This window comes from Xiphias gladius, chromosome 8 (genome assembly GCF_016859285.1).
Source record: "Xiphias gladius isolate SHS-SW01 ecotype Sanya breed wild chromosome 8, ASM1685928v1, whole genome shotgun sequence".
NCBI classification, from domain to species: Eukaryota; Metazoa; Chordata; class Actinopteri; order Istiophoriformes; family Xiphiidae; genus Xiphias; species Xiphias gladius.
In genome coordinates, this window is record NC_053407.1 from 17,794,308 (window position 1) to 17,808,983 (window position 14,676).

Genomic DNA, 14,676 nt, shown 5'->3' on the forward strand with positions numbered 1-14,676 from the left:
GCCCCATCTGCTGTGGGCGATTTCTCTTCTGCCGGCTGTCTGCCGCCTCAGGTGAGAGGGGCCAGGGAGCAAGGGCTGTGCTGAGATTGCGGCGTCTGCCAGGCAAAGCAGTTGGCATGGCTGGGAGGGCACGGCCGGCCTCACACTTGCTGCGGCACACAGTCGGCCAGCCTTTGCACAAGTGCAGGTTATCTGTCACTCATCAGGTTTCCAATGCCTCATCCCTCTCCCATGGTGTACACACATTCAGCGCAGGACAAGAGTGTCACCGTGTAATGAAAGGTTTGATTCATGGAGGGCGACAGAGGCGGAGGTCATAGAGCTCCTCCAGATATGATCCTGACTGATGCTGATAGGGACGCTTTAAGATGGGGGCAATAATTAAATGTCCTTGTGCCATCATCAAGTTCCTTAGTCGCAGACTGTCCTCTCGTGTGCAGAGCTTATCATCCTGACTCGTGTGTATCTGATATTGATGGTTCTCACTTCTAACTGAAGTGAAGACAAATTCTACAAAACTATAGCAGACCCCCCCACTCCAAAAAAAAGAAAAAACTATTCAAATATTCCATTATGTATCTTTTAGAATATGAAAATTCTGATGCATTATCATGCATGTATAAAAGCGAGTAAAATTAACATATATAATTTAATTCCTGAATTGTTCAGAAGAATGTTGTTGAATAAACCATCCAACGAGTAAGATGTCCCCAATAATATCAGTCTTTTGAAATATCTTGTGAGGACCCTTTCAAGATCAATAATAATCGTCACAGTGCATCAAAGAAAAAAAATGTGTTGGGACAAAACACAACAAACAAGACTGTTTGCATACCCAGCATTAACATGTTTATTGAAACTGAATTAGATAAATATGAAGTGAGGATCATATTTTTCCGACAAATAATCATTCTGTGCAGAAACTAAAGTTAAAAAAAAAAGTTACATCTACAGAGAAGAAAGCAGAAGTGCTCACAAAAGCTTTCGGTGATATTATACATTGACATTTGTGCTGATCGCATTGTGCAGATTTTGTTGAATCTGCTTTATTAGAGAAAAGCTTTTTTTTCCCTGTTGCTATTAATTTGTGTTTCTGTGGGTGTGCAGTGCGAGAACAGAGAGATGTGGTTAACCCATTGTGAAGTTAGCCATCATCATTAAGATTCTACAGATAACAGGCATGCGGATTTCTACTGCTCAGCATTATAGGATCCCAGACATCAAAGGCAGGTTTTCATTTGACTGTGTCTGCAGCACGGTGAAGGAAGGAAAAAAAAAAAAACAGGAAAGAAGCTATGGAGTCAGGAAAATAAGGCAGATTGGGAGAAGAGAGGAGAGCATGTATAGATACCTGCGCGTGAGTCAGGTGACGCAATGATATTTAATGTGTTTGCTGCCACAGAGGGTCCCTCTTGCATAGTTAGCTCCTTGCTAAATTGGCGTCCCCTCTGATTAAGTGGCACAGTCCTTAATAACGCCGTGGCTGACTGTAGGTTGGTTCACTTTAAAGATCAAGTTCATTTCTCACCGTGGTCATTAAAATGCAGGTCTGCGTAATTCAAGCCAATTCACGTATGGTTTGTTTTTTTTAACCATCTATTTTTTTCTCCTCTCTCTTTCCTGTAACAACATTGTCAGTTCCTGTTTTCATGTAGTCTCCTTTTTTATTTCTAATAAATGTAACGGTGTCGTCAATTTTTTTTTTCTTTGTACAAATCTTGTAATACTATTCCAGTTCTATTACACCGATATTTCATTGAAGTTCCTCTTAATTCAGATTACTTTCTCTTTCACCATGGTGCCATTATGCTTTCGCCATTACATCAGAGTGAGCTGTTCTACAGTGAGAGTGTTGAATGTACAAGAGAGAGAAATATGCTGTTCTCCAGTATTGTGCTGGATTACAGAATCAAGGTCGACTCACAAGACACAGAGCAGCATTATCCCTTAATCCTGTGTTTTGGTTTCAAATAGCCTTTTTACACCTAATCTTCACAAGTAAAATGACAAACATGAATACTGAGGTAGGTATTTAAATGTGCATTACCTGCAATGTTAAGGTCAAAGGCTTATGCTAACTTAAAGTGGCTCTGTATTTTGTGAAAGAGCAGATGATCATGTGTTTGCCACTTATTTTGTTGCGGCTGTATTACAGAAGACTAGGGAGTCTTGTGATGAAATTCCCTCAGGCACTTTCAGATGGATAAGTCTGGGAACTTTTCATCCAAACTATGAATCATTTCTTGTTTGTTTTTCTGTTTTTTTCTATTTGGACTGTCTACTATTTTGAATGAAGATACTATTTCCCTTTCACTTTAACCCCTCACCAAGTTTCATTTGGCCTGCTGTACTTGGGCATTGGGAGGACAAGGTTCACTGAGTCAACAGATGTAGTGAATACACAGGTTACAGTATCGAGGCAGTGTCTCCCCTTGACCAGGCTGGCCTCAGTATTTGCGTCAGGCTCAGCTGTGGCAGAGCTGGAGGAAACTTAAAGGTGCTGTGAAAGACTAAAAGTGGGTCAGCCGCTGCTGCCTCTTGTTGACCTACCTTGTTCAGAGGGTCCAGGTACAGACTGATGACAGGACTCCTCCTCAGCGGACCACATTACTAATGTGTGAGGGTGCAAGAGGAGCACGCCCGGTGATGAATCACTCCCCTGTACGTGTGGCCTCCTCATAAGTCAAGAGTAAAAGTGTTGAGAGTGCGTCCAGTAAAAGAGCTCTTTCGTCCCGTCCACCGTAGAGAAACTCCTTCCAGTCGCGGTGGAAGATGGGAAGGCAGAAGGCTAAGTGGTGCATGTCACAAATAGCCTGAAGATCTCCCTCAATCTTGAGGAAAACACTAGTCCCTCTGGTGGGACACTTGTTTTCATAAAGCTCATAGAACTTAGGAAAAGTTATTTTCATGCTTGAACAGTGCTGCTTTTTAATAAATGAGAGTAATCTACATTGCGTTGATCTAGAGTGCCTCACTGGACCAACTGCATTACCTGGTGTCAGAGAGAACATTAAATGTAGGTTAGTTTAAGCTAAAACAGTTTTCTTCTGAGGGTTACCACGCTGAGCAGTCACAAGAAAGGGCACTGCCTCATTATTCACTTTGGTGTTTCAGGAGAGAGAATAATGGTCAGACTGTTCCGCCTAAAAGCAGAAAAAAGATTAATAAATTCAGAGGTTTTAAAATAGATTTTTTTTTAAATTGTAAAAAACACTTTATTGATGCAAATCTTGTAAATCCCAGTTTGTTTCTCTGTTTTCTTCTTTTCGTCTAGCCTTAAGCCAGAGGGTTAACTATTTTAGTTTTACACGCCCACCCTCCCCCCAGAGCTGATGTCAGGCTATACTGGCGATGCTGGGGGAGTGTGTAAGTTTGACGCTAGGTAATAGATCACACACTCCGGGGGGTCTCCCTGGTATGCTCCTCAATAATGAAGTTCATTCGTTAACTTCTCCCTCAAAGGCCAAGTTCCCCTGCTGCCCTTTTCAACAGCCATTGCAACCCTTACCACAGTCACCCTACCAACGGAGAAAAAAACACATCATCATGCTTTTCCACTTGACAAGCTCAGTGGTTGCTTTTGCAGGGCATGAAGAATAAGCAGGTCCATTACCAATCCCTCATGCCTGGTTATAGCCATAATTATCACAGGGAAAATGACTTGCTCTGTTTGGTTTGCAGTAGAGGGGCTGCGCCTTCCTAATCACCTCCTCCTTCCCTCCTGTCGCCCTCATGCCATGGAGATGGAGCTGGTTTTGGGGGAGTCTTGCCAGTTCATTAGAATTCACAGGGTTCCACCTCCCTGCCTAGCCAGGCTAAGCCTCTCACACAGGCTGCCATGCCTGCGATAATCTCCCCTCCTCGTTCCCTTTCGCTCCTTCTCTCTCTATCCTCCTATCCCTTTCCTTTCTGTCCCCAAGGGCAACTTCACACAAAAGAGATGCAGTGCAGTTCATTGTTAAATCAGATTTGTAATGATCTATTGAAAATTTGTTCCGTGAGTTATATGATAGCACTCCAGCAGTGACGATGATCTCTCTTTACCACTCCCGTTTCATCTGATAAACCAAATAGATAACCTTTGATTGATAACTTTGTGTATTTTTTCACGGCTGTATCCATCAGTTGTCCAGTGGGCAGATTCTTAACACTTTTGTCGCTGCTGAAGTGCACAAAGCCAGAAAGAGTTTGAATCTATCAGCGAAAGAAGAGCAACAACTAAACAGCCATTAAATAGAACAGCGACTAAAAATCAGCTGAGAGCATTAGATGATTTGATTGAAGTAGTTTAGTACTTCTCATATTGCTCACAGCTTCCTCTCACCACCTCACTCATACCTGCAAGGGGTCATTCAATGTGAAGCAGGCTTGCAAGTCTGCCTTAAATGATTCGAGGCTTGGTCAGTCCATGGAGGAAAAAATTGGCTTTGCTGCCATGGCGACACATTACTTTGAAAACATTTGATTCAATTGATTTGGAAATACCAGAGGCTCTTATTTTTGCGTTTGTTCAAAAAAGATTTAAATTTAGCTCTATAAATAACCATGGCAGTAAAACAAAAGGCTATACCCTTGTCAACCATTCACTATAAGCACTGTGTTGTTGATTCTTATTACATGACAGCTGACAGGTGTACACCTCACCTATGTAGGAATGATATGCTTTCATATCTCTTCCTTTTGACCCCACTGTTCTATAAATATTGTGTTTGTGTATGTGCATTGAGTGACAGATTGAAAGAGAGGAATGGATGCTGAGCTGGCCATGGGGCTGCTGTGTATATAAAGGATGAAGGGCAGTGCATATAGTCACTGATATAAAGTCATCTAATCAGAGCATAACTGTAAAGATAGTAAAAAGCACAGGACTTGCTTACAGCTGCTACCTCGCTGGACTAGCCACACTGTGCTGCGCCATGGAAAATCCATTCGCCATAATGAGTTAACTACATTTCCTGTAGCTACACATTATACCATAATATCAAATTATACCGCAGCACATACTACATCGGCATGTAGTATGTTTTTAAATTCTCACTGCCGTTGTTTAAACTTGTCTTTAAATGCAACCCTCCACAGTCCTCTGGACATAACCCAATAGTGTCCTCTATTTTCACTGAAATAGATATTCCCTTTGTTGTCTGTATGATTTATTGAAGTCTTCCCACAAGTGGAAGCCCCCAGGAAATTGCCTGGAATGGCCCTAAATTGGTTTATGATTGTGTGGTGTGGGCCGGTGCTGTTGTGGTTCTAATATTATGCCCTCCACTCCTTGGCATCTATATTAAATTGATCTGTATTGTTTTCATGGAGTGCCTGTTGGAGCTTGTTAATTCTACCGCTGCTTGAGGCTGGTGCAGTTCCCAACACCCAGGTGGCTGTGTGGTGGAATATAAGTCTCAGCTCTCTAAAATACCACACAACAGGATTGGGACACAAATTGAGGAAGTTCATAACTGTTTATCCTGTGGGGTCAAAGGCTGCAGAGTGCAAAAGCATTCAGACTACATGTCCTTGGTCTTAGAGTCCAGCCCAGAGTTGTAAGAGTTAATGTGGATCAGCTGCATGGCGATTCTGTGCGTGGAATGGCTACTGACAGACTGCTAATGAGGCCATTATCAGCTCTGGTCCTCTCCTCTCCTCCAGGGGCACCAGTGGATGCTCTGCACCTCATCTCAATTGAATTACATTCCACAGGGCTTGTTTACAGTAAATACATTTGCTTGAATTAATCCAAGAGGAGTGCAAGACACACTCCGGGTCTGGGCCGGTCTAAATGAAGAAAATTGGTGTGTTGTGCCTGGTTCAGTTCAGTGTATGTACCAGTAGTGTGTTGATAGAGAAACTTTTCAATCACTATTTCTGTCCTATACTCAGGAGCATAAAGAAATGACTAAAATGATTTTATTGATGGCTTCATGTCACCACATTAACACCCGCATACATTTGACCATCAGAGCCTCTATGGCTTAATCAATGCTCTAATGAACAAGTATCAGCAGCGCATTGGCATACTGTCACTGGTAATGTGGAGCAGTCAAGGGAGTGTGTGATCAAGAGCAAATGAAGCAGCTTTGCTGGAAACATCTGTCCTTAGGGAGGCCTGGGCTTTTAAGCACAATTATATACAGTTGGAGGCACTATATTTGTTGTGCAGCTGAAAGGATAGAACAACATCCATATTGGTTTATTTAGATTTGTTAGTTTTATGTCTTTCTTAAAGCGTTGGCTCACCCACATTACAAGAAAATATTATATTTACACTTTACACTATTTACACTATGTTGGTATATAGCCATGCAAATAGATTAGGTCTCATTTGCCCAAGCTGTGAGATATCCATCTCTGAGGTTTCTTCTGCCACATCAATACAGTGGGAGGTGAATGGAATTTTGTTTGTCACAGTACTGAACAGTTACACTGAAAAAATTCAACAGCAACTTCTCCCCATTATCCACAGAAGACCCTGTCAACAGTTTTCATAGGGAATGTTTCATTGGTTTAAAGTAGTAGTTGTATGTTTGTGTGTGTGTGTGTGTGTGTGTGTGTGTGTGTGTGTGTGTGTGTGTGTGTGTGTGTGTGTGTGTGTGTGTGTGTGTGTGTGTGTGTGTGTTTGTTTGTTTGTAATTTGGGTGAACCAACCCTTTAACTGTGGAAGTGTACAGGTAGAAAAAACGAGTCAGCGGATAATGAGACCCTTTGTGATCTAAAACCTTGCTCAACCTTACAGTTCACTGAAAAGCTCAGAGGAAAGCTACTTTAATTTTACCCAAAAATGACAAATCCAGCGGATTGGTTTTCTGTGTGCTACCCATATCTTGATTTTAATGTGACATTTTACAGGTATTTCTTTTTTTTTATTTTCAGAAGTAGCCACAGAGTGATTTTATAATCCTCCTAACATGTAGAGAACTCTCTCGGAACCTCGACTATTCACCGCATACATGGATTGAAAGTAGACAAAACATGCACTCCTTCCAACTCTCTCCTGACGATCGTAATATGGATGTTATCCTCCTCTCAGATGTTCCTGGATAACCAGCCAACAGAATCAAACCCTGCTATCATGTTTTGTGTTTTTTTTTTTTCTTCCTTTAACCATAGCTCAGTGTTAAGCCGCGGTGTGTCGAGCAACGGTTGGTTCTAGAAATACTGATGCAGCAGCCAGTTTCTGAGAGACAACCACAGATAGTGGCAGTTAAACATGTTCCTGCGTGGGTCTTGGCCGTGACTCATCTGGTGAACTTTGAAGATCTTGTGGGGAGATGCCAACATCGAAATGAGACAACTGCACTGTCTCTGACATCACATTGTTTTGAATAGTTTACCAGGGCCTGTCTGTGACTAGTTTGCATCGCAGGCACGTTCCATTTGATGCTATCACTCTCTGAATGATATTTTGTTCATTAGACGGTGTGCAATAAGAGACCAGTGTGACACGCTCAGTTAATGTGTTTAGTGACTCTAATGGATAGTAGAGGTCCTAATGAAACATTGTCATGGGAAGATTTATGTTGCAAACTGTTGAGTCCTCATTTCCATTTTATATGCGGTTAGAAGTACCTTTATTCAATGAATAGAACCATATAGAAGACATCAAATGAATATAGATATTTGGAGTGTAAAATAGGAATAAATAAATAATCTAAATGTCTGTTAAAATTGCATTGTTAATATGAAATTCTTGCCTTGTAGAAGCTCCATAATTCTCTGGCAAAGATACAATGCTGCAGTAGTGTTATTAATATCAGACAACTATGGAGAATATCAACTCAGCCTTCCCAAATTTCAAAATTTGAAATATTGGTGGTGTAAAAAATAATTTAGTATTTTTTGTAATTTAATTTTTCGATTTCAAATATTTCAGCAACCGAAACCGAAGCTTTTATGATGTTTGTCTTGAGACGAGATAATATGAGCACCAGCTTATTCATGGAAATGCCAAATGCAATGTGGTTATTGGCCAAGGCTGGATTGCACTAAAACCAGAATATTGTATCAGAGAGAGGCAGCTGGTTAGGAGTCAGAACAGATTATCATATGAGAGAGGATGAGCGAGGAGAGGGGGAGGAGAGAGACAGCGAGAGAGAGAGAGAGAGAGAGAAGTAGGGATGGGAATGGGAAGCGAGGAGCGAAGGCGAGGGGCATGGGAGGGAGAGAGGGAGAAATGATAGCAAGAAACTCATCGCCCGGTCGCTGTGGGGTGGAGGGGATCATCCAAACACTTCCGTCACTATCTCCCCTTCTTCACCTGTCAAAAAGAGTGTGTGTGAGCCACTGGAGTGTGAGAGAGAGAGAGAGAGAGGGAATGCGGGTCCTCTGAGAGGTCAGGGGAAGAAGCTGAGACTCCACTCATCTTCTCCCTGTGTAGGGCCCACTGCTGCTCGCAGACATCTGGCCTCACACTGATCATTCATATCTACAGACAGAGAGGAGGAAAAGAGCGGAGTGCTTCGATCTTTGAGCCACAGAGAAATTACATGTCCCCTCTTATCAATTTTCTCCACTCTTATTTTTTTTTTATTGCTTCCTCCTTCTTTTGTTTCTTCAGCTTTTTTCTCCTTCACCCATCTCTCATCCCTGTGTAGTCTTTTATCCCCTCTTTGACTTTTTTTTCTTCTCCTTGACATTTCACCATTTTTAAACTGGTGTCTGCTAGAACTGGTTCTGACTTTATCCTTGCACTAAAAAGATAAGCCACAGAAGATAGTGAGAGTGTGCTGTGTCTAGCAAGCCGGCATACTAGGCTCTGACTGCAATCAGTGGGAAGAGGGCCAGCTTCCCTGCCTGAGCTCTCAGCGCCCCTACTGGCTGCATGCTGTGCCAATCAAAGGCTGGTGGGTGGGGAGCAGTCAGACATGAACACTGATGTCACAGTCACATGGATTCTGGTGTGGTCATGCTCGGAGGCTGAGAGACAGAGCTGTGCTGGCCAGCTGCTGCTGAGACAGCAGTGGAGGGCTTTGCGCTGGTGATAGTTCTTCTCTTATGGACTCGAAGCTTAATGATGTATTTTGTGATTTCAGCTATGAAAGGTAAGAGCAAAATGCATGCTGATCCTGCACCCAGAGTAACAAGTAGGGAAGTATGGCTCGACTATTCATAGCCTGCCAACTCTTTGCATTTCATTTGCAAGGCATGAGTGTGACAGAGAGAGAGGGGGGGGCGGGGGGAGGGAGGGAGAGAGAGGGAACTACAGTAATACAGTGCTTCTGAATGCGTGCAAGTGAATTAAGGTTTTCTAATATCTCTTCTCATGCATGGACAGAATTTCTGCTTTTAATTTATAAAAAGAAACTGAGCTAGAAATCTTCAACTTGTAAAAATCTGTAAAGGTATTTTGCTTTGATTTTATTATCCTCAGTGTGTGTTTTCTTACTGCTACTGTTGTGTGGGGTGCTGTGAAAACCACGGCCAGTGTAAATCTTTGCACGGGTACGTCTCTGACGAGAACAGCTCCTGAGCTTTAGAGCAGAAGTTTTTTTGGCATAGATGTGAGGTAGCATGCAGGGGGGGCAGAGGGTCTGAGGGGAGGGAGGGGGAGGTGGTTCCTGTCGCTGTTCCTTTCTGCCCCATTCTTAATCCTGTTGTTCCAGTCCAGAGAACGTGTCTGTTCTGCGGGAAGATGTGCGTGGCAGTGTTGAACGGGGGTCGCAGAGGGGCGACAAGGCACTGGCGCGACTGGCAGACTGTGATTCTTTGAGTTGATATTGGTGCATGTGTGTTTATATCTCTGTGTCTGAGTTTGTTGTGTTCCACTGACCTATTTTTTGGGTAGTCGGGTTTACATGTGTGGCCATGAGAGCAGGACTGGGTCCTCCCAGTCGCTGTGATGTTGATCTAGTATGCTTAATCCCAGCTCTTCCACCCCCTACATCATACAGGCATACATGCATCTGCACAGACAGACACTGAAACTGCAATCAGACATACAGTAAAGTACACACTTCTCTCATGCATGCTTGCGCACGCGCACACACACACGCATGCACATAATAAAGTTTTTCACACATATGAATACGCTTTTATTCTTCCGTATAGAGAAATGTTAACAGCCATATCCAAACATATGTGCTCATATGCATCCATGATAGAGTCAAATACAATAACCCTGATGAGGCACAGGGAGCTGTCATTCTGTGTTAAATGAAAAATGTCAGTAATGATAATTTGATTTGATACTTGCGTCTTTTCTCTCTGTCCAAAAATAAGTTTATATTTGTGGTCTTCATATTTATTGTTAAAGACAAAAATGCAGTGGAGCATTTTCAAAATATGTCTGTGTATACATATTACTATTAAAAAATCTAACTGATGTCTGAAAAAAATGCACTAACCAAATGTATATATTATTAACAATATTAGTAATATTGATGGTAACCCATATAGTGTATCCTAATTTCCATTTATAATTACACATATTAGTTTGCCATTCAGATGCTGTTAAGTGTCTTGCTCTTCGTGTGAAACTGGTCACTATGACCATAGCGCTTTTTTTCCCCCTATTGATCACAGTGTGTGAGAATTCATTTATGAAGTGAGGCTCACAGTCATTTATGATATGTCTGACCTGTGTGAAGAAAAGAGAGTGCAGTACTGTATCTTATTTTCAGTGAGACATATGAAAAATGGCCTTTCACCTATTGTCCTTTTTATGCAATTTACTGTGAAGGGCTTATTTCGAAATCGCATATTTTTGGACAGAATTGAGGGTCTTTTGCTATGTAGCTTTTCTATAACCTTTTTAAAGTGTTGCGCTCACACAATATTTTAATGTGTATATTTCTTCTTCTCTTGAATTAGCATAGGATAACACATTTTTAATAGTACATCTTTAAATTGATATATTAATAACTCATCGGGATTAAACGTCTTAGGTAACCTGTTTAGTGGCCAGTTTTCATCTCCATTTAGCTCTCCATTTCCATTATTGGTACTTTGAGTTTCGACAGGAGTTGCTCATCGTAGGAAACTGCGACAATGTCAGAAATTAAATAAAAATCTGAACAAGCAATATAATTTAAAACCTATTTCAACAGCAGTAATAATTTCTTCCTGAAAGTGGTCAGTGAAATGGACGCTGCCTTCACACTATGTTAATATTTTTACATGCTCGTACTGCACGTGTACACTACAAAATAATGCTAATATATTACACCAAACATCTCTATGTGCCTCTGTGGCTTTGTCTCTATCCTGCAACCCCACCACCACCCCCAGCACCACCACCACCTCTCCTTCTCTATTCAGCCTCTCTACCACACCACTGCCTCTCAAGTACCTAATTACCTGTAATGGAAACATCCCTCTCATTACCCCATGCAAATTACCCAGCCTACTCAGCACAATTAAGATGAAAATTCCAATTACATAATTAAAGAAAGTTGTTTGATGTGTGGATTGACAGAAAAAGTAAAAAGTGCGCCCCATCCACAGCGCATATAATTAACCCTTCAAAAAGGGCATTATTGTTGCCAAGTATACACAGCAGCGGTGCTTTAAAATTATCGAAAGCGAGGCCCAGTAAGCCACTACAGTATATGGAGACTTCACATAAATATGTGATTTAACACAAGTGTGTACTAGACTGTAAAAAATGTTCTGGGGCTGTAGAGAAGGTAAAGCCAAATATCTTGTGATAGGCGCTTTAAGGCTATGTTAACAAGGCTGTAAATATTTGCTGTAGACTTGGTACTCTTTGTCTCTTTCTATCAGTGGCCGACTGAAGTGCTGCAGGCTCTCACACATTAAAGCAGAGGTTAACAAGATTGGCTATTATCCAGTTAGGGACTGAGGACACGAAGAGCCAAAGGAAAAATCACCACAGATTAAGGTGCAGGCAAATATAGCACAAGTCACCTGCAAGGATTTAAAATAAAAGACCCAATTACAAAGAAGGAATATTTGAAGAGGAGCTGTTCTCACATCCTCTGAGGTTAATAAAAAAACAACACATTTGTATTTTAGTCTGTGATCAAAATAATTTTCCTGTAAATGTGAATATAATTCCAGTGACAATGTTAAGAGATTGAAATAAAATTTTGTACAACCTCAAAATTACATATTCGATTAAAATCTGCATTTGTTTTATGTTTTAATTTCACCTCCTCTAAGGGAGAATTTACATGTTGCAGTGAAACTGAAAAGATATCTGAGCAGAGGAAAGACAAAGCAAACAAGAGTCACTCAGACAGACGGAGGGTGTGTGCCTCAGCCCTCTCTCTTGCCTCCTAGCTGGCGGAGGAAGTGGAATGGCGTCCCCACAGGTTATTAAAGTGTGTGAGGTGTGCCAGTCTGTGTTGTGCACACTGAGACGAACATCCTGGCAGGCTGACTGTTTGTGAAGGGACTGGTTAATGAGATATTGACTGCCCATTGAGAGCATGGATTTTTGATTTGGCTCCATAGAAGTTGGGAGGAGAGTGAGGTGCACTCCAGAAAGGAGAGAAGAAGAGAGGAGAGGAGACATGGGAACTAATTTCAGAATTTGTTATTGTTTTTTGTTTTTAATTACCAATTTTCCTATTGGTTAAACATTAGTAATACATTAGTATTGTTTTTTATGTTATGATTTTTTTTATCGATAATTCTTGTAATTCTTATGACATAAATCACATAAAAGATTATCATGATCAATCACCAATGAATGAATAATGATATCATAAAATAAATGAAAATGAAAATACCAACAAAATAGAATGATTCGAAATAAAAATTCCTAATCTGCGTAGTGCATCATTTTACAGTACTTAAGTACTTAATTACTATCCATACTTCAAAAGATATCGATATCGAATGAATAGCTTTTAAGCATGTAAGTATTGATTACTGTGGAACTGATTTGCCCATACATAGAGGAGACTGTAACGGTAAAAGACAAGAATACAGTCTTTTTGTAGCCATATCCGAGTATAGTTTTTATATTACATACACATTAATCGACGACTCCATCCAAGCCATTGCCAGGGTGCCAGACAGCTCTGTCAATCATCTCGTCTTGTCAGTCACACCTTGTGGTTTTGACAGATTAGTCCAATCACAGGCGAGCTTAAACGACTCGCCTGTTACTGCCCAATCAAGCAGCGGGATACAACAAACAGCAGCGGCTCAAGATAACCGTCAGGCTACACGAGGTGATTTTTGTTCATTCTGAAACATTCACACCGAGTTCAGTCAGGGTTCTCTATTTGGCTCTCCAGTCAGGTAAAACACCTAGCTGGGCTTAGTCAAATGCCTCTAACTTAAGGGTAATTTCCTACTTTACTTTCACTCAGTATTTCAGGAGTCACTTATAGATCCTTTGAAGTGTCTCCTTGTCATGCAGCATTTAGCTGCTGATAGAATACTTCCTCTGTCAGCACTCCTTAGATAATCATGTACCACAGTCCACGGAGTTAAAGAACATTTTTACTTTCATTTTTTTTCTCTTTCTTCCTGTAGCTTCCACCGTAGAATATGTACAGACACCAGAGATGGGACATTTTTGCTGTCATTGTTCACAGAAAGCCTTCTCTTATTTGTTAGTTGTGGTCATTTAAAAATACTGACGTGCATGGTAGTAGCATAGACTAGCTTTAAGAAAGTATATCAATACATAAATTAATAAAAAGTGAAATACAGCTATGAGTAAATAACATTTTTTTTGGCCTTACATGCCCTGACTTGCACTTACTGTATATGCGGTGCCACTTGAGGCTCCGAAGTTAACCATGTTTTAAGAGAGTGAAGGGTGAAGTTTTTCCTCTTGTACTTTCATTCTGAGCGTGTTTCTTACAACTGGCTTTTTTTCCTCTGTGGGCCTCTGAAGTGCTGTCCATTTGCTTTTTTGAAGTTGCATCAAAGAGGAAATGGGGGTGAAAAAGCATTATTGATTTTGCGTTTTGTCTGGCTCAAACACTGAGGACAGAAAAACACATAAGAAGTTAGGTGTTGACAGTGGGGCAGCTCCGTCTCTTGTGTGTGAGCCAGAGGGAGACGGGGGGGAGAAAGCAAAAGAGATAGAAGGTGAGGAGGAGCACCAGACAACACTAATGCAACTCTCCCTAGAGTCATATGCTCAATCCTCTCGCTTCCATCATTTCTCCTCTCCTTTCTTTTCTTAATGGCTAAGTAAATAAAGCCCATCGCTATACGGCTGGAGACAAACCTCCGTCTTTCCCCGCCATGTCAGATAGCTTTTCCTCCTACTCCATCAGGCCAGTGACTACCGAGCTCTGACGGCACACCCGAGTTGACCTGCTTTTCCATGAAACACCAAGCTGCTCTCTTCTCAGTTGTAATCAGATCTCTCTGCTAGGCAAGCACGCCAGCAGCAGGCAAGAAGAGGAGTATTGTTTGTGTGGTTTATCACCTTTATCCTCCTTCTGTGTCAGTCTAGCAGAGTTGAGATGAGAGGAGTACTTTTCTGGTCTTAATGGGACCTAGGCCGACTTAAAAAAAAGGAGCCCTCAGTGATAGCCGCTGAAAAGAGCTGTCACTAGTACGGCTTACTCAGCAATTATGCTATTGACATATGGTATAGCCATGTTCTATGAAATTTGCTGATTTCCTAAGTTGCACATATGGAAGTCTGTGGAATTTGTAGTGCGACAAAAGACTGTAAACAGTGATGGCATTGCCGGAATTGCAGCAAAAGTATGCTGGTAGAGTCAGGGGAATGAGGAAGTCAGAGGTTAC

The 14,676-nt window shown here is 41.4% G+C and overlaps 1 protein-coding gene across 2 annotated transcripts in view; it reads left to right on the forward strand.

Moving 5' to 3' along the window:
- roraa (RAR-related orphan receptor A, paralog a) overlaps positions 1-14,676 on the forward strand; it is a 184,000-nt gene that overhangs the window by 125,009 nt on the left and 44,315 nt on the right. Inside the window, exon 1 of one of the 2 annotated variants that reach the window (XM_040132993.1) lies at positions 8,917-9,035. The exons of the other annotated variant lie outside the window; for it this stretch is intronic. Within the exon in view, the coding sequence (XP_039988927.1) occupies positions 9,005-9,035 (31 nt within the window). The 5' untranslated portion in view covers positions 8,917-9,004. Of the gene's footprint in view, positions 1-8,916; positions 9,036-14,676 lie in introns of those variants that run through there. 2 annotated transcript variants of the gene reach the window in all.